The 20,968-nt window shown below is 38.6% G+C and overlaps 1 protein-coding gene across 4 annotated transcripts in view; it reads left to right on the forward strand.

Moving 5' to 3' along the window:
• Window positions 1–20,968, forward strand: part of NCKAP5 (NCK associated protein 5) — a 364,164-nt gene that overhangs the window by 327,955 nt on the left and 15,241 nt on the right. For all 4 annotated transcript variants that reach the window (XM_082763525.1, XM_082763522.1, XM_082763523.1 and 1 more), the window contains 4 exons: window positions 3,457–3,771; window positions 5,972–6,108; window positions 7,579–7,708; window positions 10,431–10,618. In XM_082763525.1, the coding sequence (XP_082619651.1) occupies window positions 3,457–3,771; window positions 5,972–6,108; window positions 7,579–7,708; window positions 10,431–10,618 (770 nt within the window). The remainder of the gene's footprint in view (window positions 1–3,456; window positions 3,772–5,971; window positions 6,109–7,578; window positions 7,709–10,430; window positions 10,619–20,968) is intronic.

The following is a 20,968-nucleotide window of genomic DNA, read 5'->3' on the forward strand; positions in this document are numbered from 1 at the left end:
AAGATTCACAAGCAAAATCAATTAAGCTGAAATACAACTTTTTTTTCAGACTTTAATGTTCTGCAGAAACACTTTTTATCTATCAAGTAGTACTGTTGCAGCATCAGAGATTTTACTTTTACAAATTTTCATTATGTAGTCTTGTGCAGCTCTCGCTGATAACAGCCATTTGAAGTGTCAGCACGACTGATGAAATCAGATGGGCCATGAACTGATTGGTTTGAAAGCTGTCACTGAGATGTGTAACATATTCTTTTTGAATTTGCGGTTGCCTCATAAAAGTTTAAAAACAACACAAGATAATGTTGTATGTTCATTCATTCAGTAATGCAAATTGTTCTCACAGATACTTCTTTGTTTGTTGAATATAAAACGAGTGATTAGTTACTTCTGTTAGTGCACAGTTGACATTAGTACAGAATTTTGTGGCGTATTCTGTGGATTTAGGACTAGGTTTTTCAGGATTACTCAGCATAGTCCAGTCAGGAGTTTTCAAAAATCTGTCTTTTAAGTGTCACAGTGGGAGCTGCTGAGCTTTGAGCAGTTTGAAAGCCAGAGCACTTTGTAGTTGAGAATTAAAAATTAGTGAGATGTTTTAAAAATCTGTTTTCCACATGGTGTATTTCCTTTCTTGTGGATAAAGTGAAGGCAGAATTGATTTAAACTATTTTTCCTTTTAATTAAGTGTTATGCTTTTGGTGTGTTCTTCTATCACTCTCTCAATTATTTTAAAAATGGCAGACTGTGTGTTCTTGGAAGTATGATTCATTTCTCTTGATTTTATACTCTGTGTGTTTTCTTGGTCCATTCATAGACTTACAAAAGGTAACCGCGGGCAGGACATAGATTATGTAAATTTAAGAAACCTGACCTTAGAAGATAAAACAGAGTTCATCTTACAGTTTGCCCTGAGCAAAGGACATAGCTTTGCTGTTCAGATTTTGAGTCTATTCGGCTTTCTTGCAGTAAGCAGGAAGGACTGGACTACCTTTTTAGCTTCTTAGAGAATGTTTGGGAAGGAAACAGTGCTACAAAATCATTCAAAGTCCCTGTGAAACTGAGTTGTGGAATCGGGTCTGGCATTAGCCATACATACAGCAAAGGGATATCTCTTCTGATTTTTGCCTTCAGGATGTTCTTTTATGTGGTGCTTCTAATTTACTCCATGTCTCCACTGAAGAGCTCTGCATCTCCAATAAACCAGTGTTGCATGAATGTCTTTCTTCTGGTCAAGAAGAAACTACTGGAGGTCCTTTCTTACCCTATATTTTTCTTTACTTGATGACTCTCTCACTGACAGTCATTAGCTAAAGTGCTGCCTGTCCATGAGCTCATGCATTTTTTAAGTTTATTTATCTAGAGTGTAAATGGCAAGGACAGACACCTAACATTTTAACTTACTTTTCTGTACTCTGTTATATCCTAAGAGGAACGGCTCACCCACTTCCAGCTAGGTGTTTGACTATTCAAAAAGAAGCAACAAAAATATCTTAGGGAAAGGACTAAGACTGTACAAGGGTTCAGTAGTTGGGAAACCTCCACATGACTTAGCAGATCCAAATATAATTCTCTTCTTTGTCACATTTCCTGGACAACCTTCAGCAGCTTCAAAAATCATTATGGCACATTAGCTCAAAAATGTGATGGAAAATGGAGTTGCCAGCTGGCCACAGCTTCCACACTTTATCTCATTTTATCAGTGGGAAGAACTGATTGTGGTGTTGTAATTGTGTGAGAGAAATCAGAGTCACTTGTTACCCTTTTAAAACAGGGCATAGTTGTTGAGTTTGTTGATGCAGCTCAACTAGGCCCTGTAAGGTAAGAGTGCTCAATATGACTTCCAATCTTTCTGTTATTCTAAATCCTCCGTTTTTAAGGAGGGGTGAAGATGCTTCACTTCCTCTTAAAAATGTTATCAGGAAAATCGCGTTCGAGAGACTAAGAATTACTAGGATAAGATAACGAGCACCATGAAAGTATAAATTGCTCCTTTTTTTGACAAGAATCAAGAAACATAAATAAACATTTATTTGTAAATAATTCCTTACATGCTATCAAACAAGGCCCATTGAGATTGAGATAGTAATGGAAAACGACCATGGTAATGTTCTTTTTTTTGAAAAGAAACAGGAAAAACTGTAGAAGAGAAATATTTCCAAATTTCTCAAAGTATTAGAAACACTACACAGGAAAAAAAATCACAAGAAATGATTTGACAGAAGACTGCTAACTACAACAGACTTACATAACAAATGGGGATATCATAAAAAAAAAAAAAATCAATACTCAGGAACACAGGAAGTAGAGAAGAAAAGATGTATTGGGTCATATTTTGCATCTCCTGCTAGAGTACAGTTGTTCACTGTAGTATGTCTTTTATCCAGTGTAGCCTTAAATTGTTCAAGCAAAGGAAATTCTTCTACTTCCTTTGGGAGTGTCTGCCACAGACTGAAGATCTTGCTGTCAAGGGATGTTTCCAGATGTTTAACCTACATTATGCTCATTTTCCAACCATTAGTGCTGAAGTTCCCTTCTTGATGTTTATACAGCTCAAAAGGACTTTGCCATCATGGTCTCTTCAATATTGTTTGTTCAGTATACAAACAAAAGGCAAGTCACTGGGAATTAGCAGAAAATGTCGGGGCAGGATGGTGTTGCTAGAACAGCAGTGGGTGTGTATCTGCACTTGCATCTTCTGCTATTCTTTGTTTAGCAGAGTACGTTTCCAGTAGCGTGAATTAGCTGAAGAGCTGTGTGTGACCATCCTGCTTCCAAACCAAGTCTTCAAGGTACCCCAGCCTGGCATTGTGTTGTAAGACATATGCTTACCCAAAGCGAGATGTGCTGAGCCAGAGTGTGGCAAAGTGAACAAAGGCATAACTGTTGCTATTCAAGTTTTTGAGGAAGCTCTGAGAGACCAGTATCTCTAGGAAATATATACATTAATTTTTGGTAAGAATAAATGGCACATTTTGATGAACACACTTCTTCTTGTAACAAAAACAATGAAGTAAACAGAAATAAATAAGGAGAAGTCAAGCATAGTTCTGTTTAGCAAGGGGTGTTACCTAACTTAATCCCTCACATTGGTAGTCTCCAGACCTGTGGGTCTTGAAACTAAGTCATTCAAAAATTCCATCCGTAATCACTTTCTAGGACAATGCCTTTCCTATCCATTATCACACCATAAGTCTGAAGCAGGCCAGTTTCAGTGTCTTGGCATATGTTAGATTCATTGCACCTGAAAATGGTATTTCATTGCACTCATTTAAATAGATGTGTTGTGTCAAAAGCATGCAAATGACAGGTACCAGCATACTCACAAAATGCAAAATGTTTTTTTCCCTTGAAATGTTCCCTTGAAGATGCCCTTTTTTCCCATAGACCCTTTCACTGTCTTTAAGAACCAGTGACTCCTTTAGCTCCACCCTGTCACACAATTTTCCTGTGTCTTAGAGTCTTGCTGCCAGATGAGGACACTGGACAGCGGGATCGGAACCTTCCCCCTCCCCGACTCAGGGAACCGATCTGCAGGGCGACACATTTCTAAGCAAGAATCGACCTTGGAAACAGAAGCCCTTGCACCGTCTGAGCAAGTTCTTCTTTCAGCTCCTTCAGTAAGAGCCAAAACTCTTGAGCGAGAAGTGCCTTCAACAGCTAAGAGTCAGGAGTCTGTGGAAAGCATAATTAGTCACTCAACATCTGATCCGGCCATGACTGCCAAAGGTATACGACCTTTTCAAAGTCGCCTTCCAAAACCAGCTTCCTCAGGTAAAATGTCAATTACACTGAAAATCACATTATTTCTGTCCCGATGTCTGTTTTGATTAGCAGAAGTCCTACAATAATGACAATTGATAACAGAAATGTTAAATACAGAGCAGAAAATATTCTTTGTGTGAATGCATAAGGTTAACAAGTTTGTGACCTGAGCCATATGGAAATTTTGCTACACATAATGCTTATCTGTAACTGAGGAAGAAAAATGTGTTAAGTACTTAAATCCTTTTCTCGAGAAACAGTACTTGAAGAAAAAAAACATGCCAGCTTTGGAATTTGAATTGAATAAGAATGCAGATGTTCAGCAGTATTCAGGATCAGACTTTGTAGCAAAGTACAATGCATAGCTATACTGTGACATAGAAAAGACACATTCATAAAGACTTGCTTTTGAAACCAGAGTTAGTCTAAATATTCATTTGGCCTCAGTGCATAAATTCTATCCCAGTGAATATATGGCCTTGACCTCAAAGAGGACTCCTTTTATTTTACTACATTACACAAATATTTATATATATGAACATAAAGTACTTCACTTTAACTTGTCAGCCGAGTAGATGTTTACTATAAAGTATAAAACAAAAGCTGACAAAGGAATAAATGGAATAGCAATTCAGCAAAACATGAACAAATAACTTCATATTAGTAAACAGTTCTATTGAACTTTGTGCAATTCCTTATAAATGCACACTAACAATTTGTATACATTTTTTAAGGTTTTTGAGCAACGAATATATATGCCAATAAAGTTAGAAATCATTACTTATAGCATTTAGCTTTATAAAACAATTTTTCATGTATGATAGATATGGAACAAAGCTCAGCAAAATTAATTGGCTTAATGGGGAAGAGTGTTTTTTTTTAATCTTGATGGAATGCAATGTCACTGGTGTTATGGCTGTTAACACTGTCAACATAAGTATTTTTTGCCCATATAACAACTTGTGAGTGCTTAACTTCCATAAATCTGTATTGCTCCAAGAAAGATTCCATATAATTAGGATGTAAGGTTAAGTATAAAGTTTAAGCTTAGCTTAAGACCATCAAATATGTGTTCTGCTAATGAGTTGATGTATATTGAGCCTAGGAGGAAAGAAGGCTCTTTAATATGTTCATAAGATGCATAACAGAAGAATTCTAATTAAACATCTTAGAACTGGTTGATTTAGCAATATTCCCTATGCAGTATTGTAATGGTATAAAAGACTGCAAACACACATTGTATGCTTAATTGTGGTCTCCCCTGCTCATTTCAAATCAAAGCTAAATAAAAGATATTTTAATACTTAGTATTTTTTAAATAAATGTACTGTTAATTAATGGTACAGCTAAGAAGGATTCAGAAGAGAAATCTTAGTTATAGATTATATGCTACATGCTTGAATAGCCACATGTGTGACCTCAGTTCAGCATTGTGCTATAGAGTAGACTCCATGATTAAACACTGTCATTATAACAAATTGAATAGAAACTGCAAGCACTGAATTGCTTCATAAGAAGTCAGTAGCAGTAAGATTGTTCTGATCTTAATGCTAATATTCACTGCACCAACCTTGCAAGGTTTGTATCTTAATTAAATTGTCATGAAGAGATGTTAAAAAAAAAAGTAGTATACACCAGACAGTGAGGTCAACTCATTCTTTACTAGAATATTTTCAATTGAATCTTCTCCTCTCCCTCACTTTTTCTTCCAAATTACAATTATCACTTTATTCCATGTGCACCATAGATCTTCTTTGATGTTCTGATTTTGCATAGTGCAAATATAGCAAATAAAAAGGCTAGCTGATTGAGAATTTCTGCTAGAAAGGTACTTCTAATTATATTTATGTTAACACGCTGTTCTTGCTCTGAGAACATAAAATAGCAAAGCAGATCCTACAATGCCTGGAAGTAGTTATTGAATGTTTTTTCTTATTTGAAAGAACATACATTATAAAACTAAAAGAGGGATTTAAGTCCATGCCTTCCTCTTCTCTTGTTAACTGGAAAAGGCTTTGGATCAAATTCTGCCACTATAGTTGTTAGAATTATTCCGGTAAGAAGGTAAGTAGTTCCTTTGAATAGTAAGATACTATTTGACACAATAAAAGTATCACGATTAGTTCCCATTTTTTACCAAATTATAATTGAAACTCTCAAGAAGATGCTGATGAGACCTACAGTTTAAATAATGTCTCTCTTAATTCAGGAATAATTAACCTTGCAAAGCAAAGTGAACAAGAACCAAGTTCTGTGACCTCTGCCTCATTACAGCTTACTGAAGAAACTGTGGAAAATAGAAAAGTTCTTCCAGGCTGGACCACCAAGAAAACTGCTAAAACAAAGGTATAAATTAAGAAGTGTCATCTCTTAAGTGAGATCGGTATTGTGGTATAAAGAGTCAGAAATGGTGAATGTTATTAATGCAGTGGAAAGAATAACAATCTAATAGCTACATTTATTTTCTCGACCTTCATTAGTTATTATTAATAATAATACAGCACCAAAAGGTACTTTGTCCTCACGGTTTGCAAACCATGATTAATTAAAATGCACAGCCATTTTATAGGCAAGGAATTGGAGACCTTTTCACTCTGTTTTTCTCTTCCAGGAACTTGATCTTGCTTTTTTGCTTTCCTTTGGAGAATCATATCTGTTGTGTTTTGGTTTTATTTCCCAGGTCTAGGTTTCCTTTTCTCTTTGGCTGTGTAGTATGAGTGTTTGAGCAGCTGTGCTGGGAAAGTATTGTGAAAGAGAAAATAGTCTTCTTACATGTTTCTGTGGGGTTTGGGGTAATTCCTGCAGTGATCTGTCCGTCCTTCGACGCTTTCAAGAAAACTGCAGGAAGAACAGGCAAATACACATACCTGTGTAAAAGCTGCTGATGATGGTTGTTATTCATATTTAGGAATTCCAGGCTGCCAAGTCCTGTGAGAAGCACAGGGTCAGGAGGTTAGCAAGTAAAGAGAACAACCCTCTCCAGAAAGTGGGTATTAAGGCAAGGAAGCTGTCAGACCGTTAGCTAATAAGACTTGCATTGTAAGAGGCTGAAAACCTTTTGTTGCTTAACGTTTTTGCATGTCTGCTTCATCCATTTATTTACTGACTGGAGTATCTCCCATTTTTATATAGCTCGTGCTCTGGATATTTAGGACAGAAATAGAGAGAAAACAATGGCTTGTCTTGTGTATTATTGGCAAACGGGCAGTGAACCCTCTGTGGTGCAACATGTTGGCTTCCAAGTCACAACCACATTACTGTCATATTCACCCTGCCTCAGTTACGACAGACCAGCCCCAAAACCATGTTAGTATGATTCATGGGTAATTAGTCTGCCTCAGAGTCAGGAGCTTAGTGTGCGTGTAGCAGTGTGACTGTATCTAAATGGTTCTGGGACTGCAGCTGGCTTGCACCCTCCCCATTTTAGCAGTAGAGTAGTGCTGGGCATATCTGGCTCCGTGTAGGTATCCTCAGGTCCGGTACCCACTTCACAGCTATGTGCTTCCTCTCCAGTGAATGGCCTTCTGCATCAGTTAAAAGCTGCACCATGGCTGGGAAGATGGGGAAATTAATATTGCTCTTTGAAAAACACAGTGAGCCACGGAGAGGCAGTTGAAGTTAGGACAGTAGGTGGTAGCTGATTACTTACCTGAAGGGTAAGTGGCTAGTTAAACTGGTAAAGCAGACATTTTACCAACTGAATTATCCATTTCCATTGCATGAAGAATATAAACTGTTCCACTCCTCATTCCATCTTCTGCATTATTTTGGTATGTATGCATCATCTGAGTGATTGCAATACCCTTATTTGTACAGGACACAGCTCTGAGAGTGTGCACTTATTCTGCCAGCAGCAGTGACGCTGAGCTGGAGCCAGAGTATGAAACAAATTATTTTCGAACCGCAGAGGAGACATTAGTAGAGTTAACAAAGAGCAACAAACAAGGTAATTGAAAATTTGTACATAAGAAATGTGTATCTCTCATCTCCACACTGACTCAGCAACAGATAATGTCCTTCATTGGAGTCTCTAATTTTCACTTTCTAACCCCAGATCTTACTTCATTCTAATTTTCCATTAACTTTTTATTGCTTTTTGCTTTTTATTCGTGTATCTTTTTTTTCCTTCTTCCACTGTTTTTGCTGGCAAGGGCTTAACTCGTAGGTTTTTATGCATAAATTGCTTCAGTGTAGGTAAAAAGTCTTCTGTTACATTATTACAGAATTTAAAAGGTGACTATAAAGATAGTTTCCCCCCCTTTTAAAAAAAAATATATTAGCTGGTTGTAATAACCCAATGAACAAGGCCATAGTTTTCCAACCTCTACATCAAAATGATGTTGGTTGTGATGCCGTAGTGAGGTCTCCCTCAGTGTCCCCCATGTACATATTGCCATTTTCAAGTATCAAACCTTTCTGCAGCAACTGATAGCAATTTGGAATTTACTGAATTCCAGTAGATGAAAGCACCTTAAGCAAAGTTCTTGAGATAATAGTTTTCTGTGTGTTTAATAACCCGGGAAATTGCTGTCTTGTCATGACCACCAGCTTGCCACGCTGCCAGCCACCTTTCAGTGCAGATGGGTGTCCCCTGGGAGCGGGAGGAGACGGTGGCTGATATCCTATGCAGCTGATGGCTTCCCTGCTGGTGATGAATTCTGGCGAGTGCAAAGGCCAGTGCAAGGTCTCAGCCACCACTGAAGCCCTGAGAGCTTAAGCAGCACTTCAGCGATACGGAGGATTTGTGCCGGCTCTCAGCACAGCAGTGAGCCTGACCTAGCAGAGATTAGCACCTACAGTAGATACTGCAGTGATGAATGCATTAAAAATGCCGTGGACCGTTAGATACTGTAGACAGGCATACTGTGCTCTTTAGTGTCTGCTGGGAGTTGGACTTAAATATTTGGCATTTTCAGAGATAATCCATTTTGTGTGATTCCACCACGGAAAGAGCAAAGTAGGAAGCTAGGACCATTTATTTACATTATTCCTGTAACGTTCCATATTTAATCTGTATGAAACATTGGAAGTAATTTAACTCAGCCAATAAACACTTCTTGTTACTGAATTGCTTTTTACAAATCACATTCTCTCTTGCTTTTTTTTTTTTTTCTTTTCCAAAAGGGTATGTAAGGAATTCTTTCATGATTGATCACAGTTTGAGAAAAAAGGATTTTAGCATGTGTAAGCAGTTGCATTAAATGACAGCAGATTCCAAGTTTAGTGATACATAAGCATTACTTAAAATCACCGTTTTACACAGCAAACCATTAATTTTGTGTATATGTCTAACTTTGGGGCTAGTAACAGAACTAAAATTCATAGCTGTGACTGAGACAAATAGAAAATAAAATTACAAAGCATTATTGCAAAATTATTTCTGCCATGGTCATTCTTTCTGAACAGGATTTCTGCTCTGTGCTCTATAAATGCAATTCCCACATCAGATTATTAACAATACTTTATTCCATTGTGTGTTCAAAGATCTTGGCTTCTTTATGCACACAAGTGATACAGCCTCAAAACATCCACATGAGACTGGAGCAGGGGCTGCAGCAAACCAAGTCACTGGGTATATTTTAATATGCAGAGATAATTATATTTATTAGATGAGTCCTCAAAACATTAATGAACTTTCCTTGTTGCAGTATTATAATGTTAGAATGATTTTCATTTTCCATATATGAGCAGGAAATTGAAAGGTTGAGAGACTGCCTAACGCAAAGGCTATTAAGAGTTAGTGGTAAGACCTTCATTGATTTGGTGGACTTTGGATGAGACTCCCAGTACTTTACCCAGTGTTACAGAGAAAGTCAGTAGAATAGCAGGGAATCGTCCAAATATTCCAGCTTCTTCTGTTTCAACCATGAGAATGTTTTGATTCCAGTTTCATAGAGGTTTTATTCTGATGAGATTCTGCTTTAGACTCTGGAGGCAGAGGCTCTTCTAATGCTATAGGTTGTAAGATAGAGTTGAAGTTTGTGTAACGAGAAGTGTGAGGAAAGAAGCTAATGATCATCCAAGCCTCTATCCCTTGTGCTTTTTATTGAAGCTGCAGAAAATTTCTTTGTTTTTGATCTTTAGTATGAGTTTTGAGCTTTGGACTTTGGAAACTGAGGTTCTACTCCTCGTATTCTTGTATTACAGTAGGATCTATAACAAATGAACAGAGCCTGTTTTTTAACCTTGCTAATGTATTTTTATACTGTTGTTTTCGTTAGCTAAAATGTAATTACAATGAAAGAATTATCAGAAATAGTCAAACTTCAAACTGAAAGACATGCTAAAGCAGCTTAGCATATCTGCCCTGTAAAGCTATTAAGAGAGGAGAATGAAAACTTACAGGAAATAAATAAATGGAACAATCCTCCCAAATTAACCATCTTGTCCACATTTAGAAAAGAAAGGAAATTAATTTTGGCTTTCTCATACCATCTCTTTCACCTTGAATGTTAAATATGAACAGTCCCATGTATATGTATTGATTGGAGAGCAGCTAGTATTCTAATGTTTTTATTACTACTGAATTCTAGATACTTTAAAATACTTGAAATGCATTTTGAAATTGTAAAATTACATTAACAGTAAAATTACATTAACAGTATATTTAGACTGTATTTCATCGAGTAAATAAGCCATAATAACATTATTTTTAATAACTCTTACAGCTGAGCAGGAAAAACAGAAGCAGAAAAAGTCAAATCTGGGGAACCCGATGTCAATCTTGGATTTATACCAGCACAGTCTCTATGGCCATTTTGGAGAGGATGGACCTGAACAATTAGCACATTACAGTTTAATTGAGCAGCTGAGTGGACCTTCCAGTAAAGACAGCAGGGGCAAAGAGAGCCCAAGTGTGAGTTGCCATGATTTTTATATTACTTCTCATTTTCTTCATGATTTTTACTTGCTGCTTATTTTCTCCTCAAAGTGTTGGTTAGTTACTGAAACCAGGCAGACCTGAATAAACAGCTTGACATCCAGAAGCGTAAAGATCTAAATATTTTTAGAACAGGATGTTACATTGTGATGTTTATCTGTCATAGAATTAGACTTCCAAAATTGACAATTAGAGACAGTCTAGAGCTAGCACTCTGCCATTAAAAAAGAGTTGACATTTAAGGCTAGCAAGAAAACACAGAATTTATCTTTTAAAGCTGCTCTTTCATACACAGTTAGCTAATATGTGTAGCACAACATGTAGTAAATGACTTCAACATCTGAAGTAATATTCCTGAAAATATGAATGAGACTGTGCTATAGAAGGCAGCTCCTTCTGGGCTCTGGTGCAACATATTTGATGTTAGCTCTGGTACTCCTGACTTGAGAGTTTTAAACGTTATTTTTGTGATCAGTCCTAATCTGATCAGTAGATCTTGATACTAAACAAAACCAAATTAGTTTTCTCCCATTATTTCATGTGAACCCACTTGTTATTTCTATCTCTAAAAATGCTGAACCTGACATCATGCAGGCTAAACATTCCTGAAAAGCACCCCTTCAACCTGTTCTTTTTTCTCATGCCTTCTCCTTTCATTCTCATGCTTTTTTCTCACTTGGTCTCTCCTTTGCTTTAATAAGCCTACTTGTTTGAAAGCACAGACACCCAGCCATGATCCACTGTTATCATTTTGCCTCCACATTCTTTTTCTTCTTTTTAAATACAAGCTCTTTTATTTCCATGCCTAAGCAATTTTGGGTACCTTACAGTATAAACAAAGGTGGTAGCAAAGAATAATGAACGAGCTGCTGTTTGTAGCACACTGGTGTAGTTCATGGAGTGAAAAGAATTTTTATCTGTTCTGAGACCCCAGTTTTCAGTTTCAGAGAATCACAGTGCATTGCAACTTCAGAGGTGATTAACTCTAACCAAAGTTAGAGTCTTACAGCTTTCAGGAATCTGGGCCAAGTGTGCAGAAGGAATGTGTGGAACAAACTGGCAGTGCCCCTGTTTATTCCAACTCTGCTGGCATAAAAACCCCGCTTAACTGAATATTAAATTGACTCACAAACTTCTGAAATGTATCAGCCTCATTTCCCAATCAACCAGATTTTGCTAGTACCTAGAATATGATTCAATCTGAATATATTTGAGTCATATTAGAAAGAATAATTTTAAAGAATCTATTTTCATAGTTGGGAAGAAGAAAAGGGAAAAAAAAGGTAGAAGAAGAGCATTAAGAAGGATAGATAAAGGAAAATAATATGAGCATCCACTTAATTCCTCACCTTGAACTTTTACAGATTCATAGCTTAATTATGTAGATGAGATGAATTATATAAGTATATATATGTATAGATATATACATAAAATCAGTTCTGCCTTCTGAAGGCCAAGGTATTTTGCTATTATTGGAGTAATTAGATTTGGTTCCACTAGAGAAAAGTTGCTCAGAGTTGTGTCTGCATTTAATTCATTCTTCTTGTGCATTTGTTGTACACAACAAATCTCTGCAATGCGCCCAATCAGCACCAAGGCTTAAACAACACTCATTAAAAGAGCCTTAGGGTCCTTGTAAAAGTCCATCATTAAACTGGAAGGCAACAGGTATAACTCAGCATTAACATTTTTCATGCATTATGGTGGGGGGGTTTTGAGATTACTTTTGAGGATCTGAAATAGCTCTCAAAACATCATTGCCTCTCGGTGAGCAGTGGAAGCTCAATAAAGTGTTAGAGATTTGCCTATTAGTATTAAACTTCTCAAAATGACAAATGAGAAGCAGTAACCATGAAAAGCAGGTTGCCCCGAACTCCTTGTTTGAACCAGAATGGCAAATTTTTCTCAGCTGTAATTTGTCCAATCTGAGAAGATCCACAGCCTGTTTAAATTAGAACTGTGTGATCTGGAACTTTACCCACAAAGAAGGGGGACGCCAGTTACCGAGACACTGATGGCCAGCAACTCTGAAAAAAAGACCAACAGATACATTTTGAGGAGAGGGGGAGTGCAGCTTTCATGCAGAATATTTGACATTTTGAAAACAGAAATGTTACGTGCTTTGAATTTCCTTCCCAAATGGTGTGTGCAAAGCCATAAGGAAAAAAAAAACACACAAAAAAACACAAGTGTCGTGATGGACAGAATGAGTTTACTCTGCCTGTCGAAAGAGCAGTGTGCTGTATCAGTCTCTTAGTCCAATTAAATTGGACTGTACAGCACCAGTAAGATAGTGGCTTCAGACTGGGTGCTCTAATGAGACAGTCTGGCAGGGAGCTCTGTTAGCCTGGACTTATTTCATTTGAGTTGTCTCTTTCTCACCGAATAGATTCACCAGTGTTACCCCCAGAGTATACACACAAGTTTTATCAGCAAAAAGTATTGCACAGAAGGAGTTTCAGAGGGGAAACAATCAATGGGCAATTCCTGTAATAAAGGGACACTGAATGCACAGTTTGAGAAATCAAAAAGGCTTCTACATGTTGAAAGAAGTATTTATTGTTCCAGTTCCTTATCTGCAAAGTCTTAAACAGCATCCTGGTTAAATTCTCTTGGCCCTAAAACCAATTTGACGTTACATCTATTTTGACCAGGGAAACATATTCCAGAATAATGTCATTCTTTCATACACTGCAGTATCTTGGACAAGAAAAGCAAATCACAGTGTCAAAGAAAGGAATAAAATACATTGAGTTGTGGACAAAACTTCCACTTAAATTGACAGCCATGGTGTATTTTTCTCATGTAGGATTTTCAAAACTAGAAACTGTTACTTTTATACCTATCAATTAATTTTAATTAAACAGGAACTTCTCCAATTTAATAAAACATATGCAGTGCCAAAGTCCACTGCAGTCACAGCATGGGAGAGACACCAATTCAGTGAAACTTCAGAGAGACCTATGTTGCACAGCTGCTTCTCCTGCTAGTAGCAGTACCTGCTAGCACCTTGAGCAGTTTTTTGACATCGTGACCGCTACCATATTTTCTCAATGAAAAAAATATTTCACATTTCAATTAATTTTCTGCTCAGATTTTAGAAGCATTTTTTTTCTTAAAATAATCCAGAAAACAAGATGAATTTCCCTCACCCAAGCCTACTGTTTATTGACTTACTTTATGATCAAATGAGAAGCAATACAAGTTGTTGTTTTTTTTGTTTTGTTTTTTTTTTTGTCTTCTTTGTTCACTTGGAGAAGTAATGGTGTTGTTCAAAGACTATTACTTAATCTTCCTTATGATCCCAAGCATCATGAAAAATGTGTTTTCTTTTCTGTCCTTAACCAACCATCACATACATTTTTTCTGTGCTACGTCTTGGTTGGATTTGAAGGAATGTCTTGAGGAGCACTTTTAAAGAAAAGATCGTTCATGGAGGGGGCTGGTACCCACCACAAGTTTCTAAATTCTCTTGCTTTCCCTCAGTTGTGATGACATACATGAGAAACCTGACATTTCTATCACAACTACTATGTTAACTACATCAACAATTTAACTAAGCAGCTCAAGTAACTGAAGAGGCTTGTAGGTGCAACATGAAGTTACGGTCTTACTCAACACAGCAGAGTTTGTATGTATCGTGCAATTGATTGATGAAGGAGATGCAGTGCTCAAATCACCATGTCTTTTGCAATTCAAGTAGATATTAGAGCTTGTTGGCAAATACAGGAAAAGGAAAAATTAGAGAAGTTTCTACTGTTTTGGCCGTACTTACATTTGGGACTGACATGGCGGCATTCCCAGATAAATTTGAGGGTTTTTTACAGATGAGTAAGCTGATTGGGAGTTAATGCTATATGATTATCTCATTGTGCTCACAAGCCTTCAAATGTATCATTTTAAAGAGAATGAAATATCCACAATTGGGCTAGTAACAATAATAAGAAAGTTTGGTAATTGCACACCATTTGCCATCCTCTAGGCTCACAGAGTAGTAAGCTGATACTATGGAGGATGTTCCAGCGTCCCTGAATTACAGCAATAGTTAAAGTCACCTCTGCAGGCTGCACTAAACACAAGAAAGAGGAAAACAAAGAAAGGCATGAGCTAGTTCTGCTTGCGGCTTGTCTCCTACAGAGATCAGTAAGTGGTGAGCTAGGGTATGAATTGGCTGCACACTGGGCGCTTGACACTGTTCAGCTATGTAGGCAGCTCTTGGAGAACACACCAGTGAAGTTTAGGTGCCTGATTTGGGTTCTTTGAATCCTTTTCTGTAGTTGCCTTGTTCTATCTTAATTATATGGGCTTTTCAATGGAGCCTCTCTTAAAAGAAACTGTCTATATTTAAATGTCTAAAGTAGTTTAAGGGAGACTCTGCACTGTGCTTTCACAGAGAACTAATCTTTTCCACATTATCGGATGTGCTTAGGGAAGGATTCTGCCTATCACATGTGGGAAAAAAAAAAAAAAAAAAAAAAAAAAAAAGTAAGATAATGATTTAGGACCAATTATTAGTTGGGAAGAGCTGCAACCAAAGACCTTAAAGTGGTAAGGAGGTATTTACCCATGGAACTATTGTTTCCTTGCCTTGACCACAGACAGGGAGCCTGCACAGCTAGCTTATACCGGGTACCAAACTTCTTACCCAAAGATAGGAGGATAAACTTTGCCCCAAGCTTGTCTGTGTGAGAAGCTGGTAAAAAGCAGCTATTGTAGATACCATTTGTATTTTGGAGTAAAATTCAGTTATGAGGTATCAAGCACAGAAACCTCACATGCTTTTTGCTATTTTCCTTGCCTGCCTTAAGACAGAGGAAGATGATGAGGTGAGGAGGGAATCAGCTATATTTCCTTTCCTAGACCTGATGAGATTGATGCTGAGAAAGATACTGCCATCGCAAAATTTGCAGATAGGGAATAAGTCTGCAGTCATTCACCTGGCTTTTGTGTTGTCAGATCAATGCTTTTCTTCCATGTAGGGAACTGGTATATCAAATCATCGCATATATTTAGGAAGGTGGTTTGTTGATGTAAACGTTAGGTGAGGCCAGTCTGGCACCACACGTAATTCAGTCAGGATCAGGTATCCTTTCATCCTCCCTGTCAACAAAACGTGAAAATGACCTGTACTGTATTTATGCTGTTGTATGTCATCTTCAAAATTGAGATCACGTTAGTGCAGGGCGTGCAGAGAAGATCCAGAAGCAGTTCTAAGAAGGGCAGTGTTATGAAAGGAAAGCAAACTGCCTGGCAGACTCATGTGCCCATTTAGGACACGGCACATCAGCCCTGCAAGCAGAAACCAACCTCACCCAGAAGAGAGGGCCCCGTTTCTGAGCACTGTGCTTGAGTTGCCTGGGACCCCAGCCAGAAGGCCCATGGAGGTATAAAGCCAGGCAGACTTACCCGCTCAGCTCAAACTGTCTCGTCCTGGCAGCGGCATGGCTGGGCTGTCCCTGAGCTCACCAGCCTCGTGTGTGCCAGCACAGGGTCTCATGGAGACGCCACCACTGCGGGACAGCCCTGTCAGCACACACCAGGCCTTGCCTAGCAGATGCCAGCCCCACAGTCCCCATGTCCCCCACATGTGGTGTGCGAGGGGGTCTTTAGCTGAGTTTGCTTCCTCATACCAAAATTGCCTCAGCTGTGTTTGCCTCCTGACAGGCTCGGGGCTGCAAGGCTTCCTTTGTGTTTAGCCGAAGGGTTTTGATCCTTGGATGAATGATGCAATGCTCGTTCCGCCAAAGCAAAGACTGTCTGAGTAATTACCCAAGTTGATGTAAGATCTATTGTCAGGGGAATTTCATGGGAGTATCTGACAACATAAGTGACAAAAACCACAGGAGCATGATCTGATAAGAAAACAGATCTTACATTATCACCCATGGGAGTATTACAGAATTAAAAATATTTTTCCTAGCCTCAAGTCTGATTCAACACAGTGTGGGGAAATACGGAATCACAAATAGGCTAGGATGTCTCCAGACATCAACAAATCCCACGTCTCTGCATGTTTTTTCCCCTCCATAGGGCAAGTTCACATTCGAAGATCTGCTACCGAGTCTTATATACCTAATCAGGTCTCATTGTTTCTAGTATCTTGCCATCAAAGTTGCCTCCAAAAAGTAAAGTGAAGAGACAGCTAAACAAGCAATTTGAAGACTGCTAGGCAGTCTCCTGGGACCAAAGTCTCACTTGACGTGTATCACTTAAAAGAAATGTTGTGTAGTGTGGAAGAACATTCCTAGAGTTAGCCTGAGGAACTAGCTTGGCAACAATAAAAAGCTGCAGTTATACAGAGACTCATCTCTCTCCCTCTGCCTTCTAGGCGAAACAAGTGAGGCTTCTTACACTGCTGAGCGTTTTAGAAAAATCATGCAATGGAGAGTGGTTCAGCAACGAGGATGATACCAGGATGATAACATTCCCCATAACTTGATTAAGCTTTTAAAAGGCTCTGGCAAGGCAAAAGGACATATGTAAAGCAGAGTCCACCAGAGAAAAAACTTCTAAAATAGTATGCAAAGGACATTCATACCCTACAAAAATGGAAGTTGTAATCTGCTGATGCAGTTCTGTTTCTAACACTAACGAACTCTTTAATTTTAGTGCTGTGCCACCAAATCCCATTCTGACTAGCCCTCCAGCTGGTGTAAAAGTTCTCTCTATTTTATGTTTGTTTAGTGTATTTATGGGGATGGGTAGGTGGCGACATTTTAACTCTCTATCTTTTAGCATAGGGTTTTAAAAGAGTATTTGGATATTGGTGAGGGACACGAAGTATTTGGCATAGTGCAGCAGGCTGTGTGGCATTTAAAACACATGGTGTGCAAGGCTAGCAGGAGAATAGTTTGGATGTGAGTCTGAGAGAAGATGCGGAGGAAGTGAAAAGCTGTAGACACGGTAGGAAAGTTAAAGACGTGAAGCATCACTGGCACGTAGGTGCAGTTCTAGTGCCTATGGCACGGTGTCATGTAGCGCTAAATCCCCAAATAACTCACAGCACCGGCAGCAGTGTGCCTCTGGTTTGCCAGGTGCCAGATGCAGGTGTGTGGGCTTGGCTGACAGAAGGCAGCACACCGAGCTGCCGCTGGGGCGGCGTGCCGCTGCCTGTGACCCCCTGGCACTGTAAGCAGGGAGAACTTTGCCCTTTGCAAAGGGAAAAACGTGATCACTGGAGCAGAAACCCCGTGCCCCACCATCTCAGCAAGTAATTTTGAATTGCAAAGAGACCCTTTTGTTTTCAATAAATGTATGTAGGAGCCCCATAACCGCCCAGCACACTGCTCACCTGTCACAGAAAGGCCTGCAGCCCGTGTGCTGGAGTCCCCGGAGGAGCAGTCCGACATGGCGAGCATACGGACGCCCAGAGCAAAGCAGAACCATCCAGAGCTAATTTACAGTGAGCCTGATCGGGCCCAGCCTTAGCACCACTCAGTGTCTCAGCAGGGCTGAGTGCCCGTGATAACAGGGCATTGGTAAGACTCCTTCCACCACTCTCAGTCCCAGCCCACCAACCCCTACCTTCACACCTCCGCCGTGCAGATGTGCCCTGAGCACTCAGTGTCTATTTGCCTGAAGATTACATCAGGATTTAATCGACGCTGCGGCTCCTGGGCGTAAGTAGGTAGATGCTTTAGTCTAATAAGAACCAAAAGTAGATATTGAGTAGAAGTATCATTTGCTAGCTGATTTCCCTGAGTGGAAAATGTTCTGAGCTGTTTTTCAAAGGTTTGACAGATGGAGCTACTGTGATTTGCAGCATGGCCCAAAGTGCACTAATGTTTCTGCCATTTGTAACCAGCCACCCTTCAGCCGTCCATCTTTGGAAATAATGCTTTAGTTTCATTTCTCTGTGTTGACTTGGAATATTATAATAACACCGTAGGCCAAAATGAAATTCAGGGCACATTAACAGCAACAAATGATGAATATTAGTAAGCTTGCAAGATAGTGTAATTGTTGTAATGGTAGAAATGACATTAGTAATAAAAGAAAAAGCTAAAAAAGAAATTGGATATAATAAACACTGGATTGAGTCAATCAAGAGCAGTAGGGCAGAGAGATATTCAGTGAGCTGTTTGTTTTCTGAAACTGGAAAATATTTTCACTCCAAGAGGAGCATCTGATTAGCAGAGTTAAATGAGATGAATAATGCTGTAATATTTTTGTGAATTGTGTTTCCAGCTGAAACTTGCCTTCTCCATCTACAACAGTGATATGTTTTGCATAAAGCACTCAAACATCATGCAGGGAAGGGGAATGACAGATCTTTTAGTATGAGAGCTCTGTTCTGAGCAGAATACGTGAGAAACAAGTTACACAGCTGATGCTAGCAGCAACTGTGGCGGTACACTGGAAATATGTTAGTAAACAATTTTGTAAGAGGATGCCTTCTCTTTTCATATGAACACAAGAAATAATACCCTAATCAGCATACTATTTGAAAAGAGGGCAAATTTTATATCAAATGTTTGCAAAACTCATACTGAAATAATTTGAAGGTGTTCATAGTTTGCTCTACCATCTACTTTCATCTCCCCAAAGTGATTTCATTTAAATGAGAAAGCATATTGGATTTTATGCAGTATGGCATACGGATTGTTTGCATCCTGTTGAAAAGTATTGGTTAAGTATTTTTTGTGAGCCTAAACACTCTCATTTATGGTGCGCCCCAAAGTAAAATATTTTATTTTTTTGCTGTGTTTTTAGGCCCCATTACATGAATTCCAGGCCTTGTGCATCATCTGTGTTATTGTAATGGAAAGCAGGATTTGTATTTGGTAGGACAAATAAACATTGAGCGCTTATTAGCAGTAACTGGCACAGGGAAGTCTGGGAAGTTTATAAGATACAGCTGTGTAATTTAAATACCTAATTACCTTTCACAAAAGCTAAGAGTGATGTAAGTTTTTGTAGCACGTCAGAGTCCCCCCAGCCTGAGCTGCCTTCCATTCACGACTGAGGCTCATCCTAATGGCTCAGCTCCCATTACTGCCTTCTTCTCTGGATTACTCCATCCTTTTTTCTGATCATTAAAAGAGGTCACTTAAATGCCTTGATGCTATAAAAACTGTAGCCTTAAGAACTTCCCTTAGCTACTCTAATTTTATTCTCGGTAAATAAAATCCCAAATGATTACTATCTGAATAATTAACGGTTAAACATTTAAAAGTGATTTTTCTAACACCCTATTGCACATGCACATATCCCATGTGTTACTGAATACGTGACATAGCATACTGTAAAAAAAAGACATCAAATGGATTTGGGAGGATGAAGAATAAAGCAGAAGTGGGTGGGAATGAAGAAATTAAATATGAATATATTATATGGCTGAGTCTTTTAAAATTCAAATGTTAATCATATATTAATACTCTGTGATATTTCTTATAACAGAAGTGTCTAAAATTCACCAAGATACTGTATATGCAGAAGAGTTGCCAGACTGGGAAACCTGTTGCATAACACACGTACTAAGATGCAGAGCAGATTTGAAATGCACGAGCTTTTCAGACAATGCCTGAAAATGGTGGATAAAAGCAGCTAAGCAGCCGGCACACTTTCTGATCGCTCTTGCAAGGATTAGTTTGTCTTGCATAGCCCAACTGCAGCCTTACTTTTGGGCACTGATCAGTAAAAATAGAGGCCAGTTTTCCCAAGCTTCATTTCCTAATGGTGGTACCTAAATTCGTGTTTAGACACTTCAGCTGCCTTGTTTTCAAGGGTGCTAGAAAATTGCAGCTTTTGCTGATGTCTGTGACAGTTTCTCATGTTGGATCCTGTGAAAATCATGATGTTTACGTAGGTGCTCAAAACCTGCTTTAGATATTTTCCCTCTGTCTGGCAGAATTTATGCCTGTAGCATCCTACTGCAGTGCTCGTGCTCGTGGGCAATGTCAGGGAACCTCAACAGGCAATTTCCCATGAGTTAAAGGGAAGGCCAAATGCTGGGTATTTTTTAATCTGCTCCTACAATGTTACAACTAAGATCATATCATAATGAAACTGTTTGCACTTCTATATCTATTTCTTTATTGCATTTTCCATACCATTAGAGTATGACCGACTGTAAAATGCTGAAACTCTATCATCTATTTCATTTTACAGAATATTTTTATCGTCACTGTTATTGGAATAGAGTCCATTGTTTCTGAGAACCACTATAACAAGGCAGGACACCAAAGAGTTCAACATTTATAATGCCGTATTTCTATAAATAAATTAGTTTGTAAAAAATGGAATCTGTATTATGCCATCATTAGTAGCACAGTGATGAAAACAGAGGCAGCAGAGCAAGCCAAAGAACAGCAGACACCATCTAAA

Source organism: Aythya marila, assembly GCF_965140915.1.
Source record: "Aythya marila genome assembly, chromosome: 6".
NCBI classification, from domain to species: Eukaryota; Metazoa; Chordata; class Aves; order Anseriformes; family Anatidae; genus Aythya; species Aythya marila.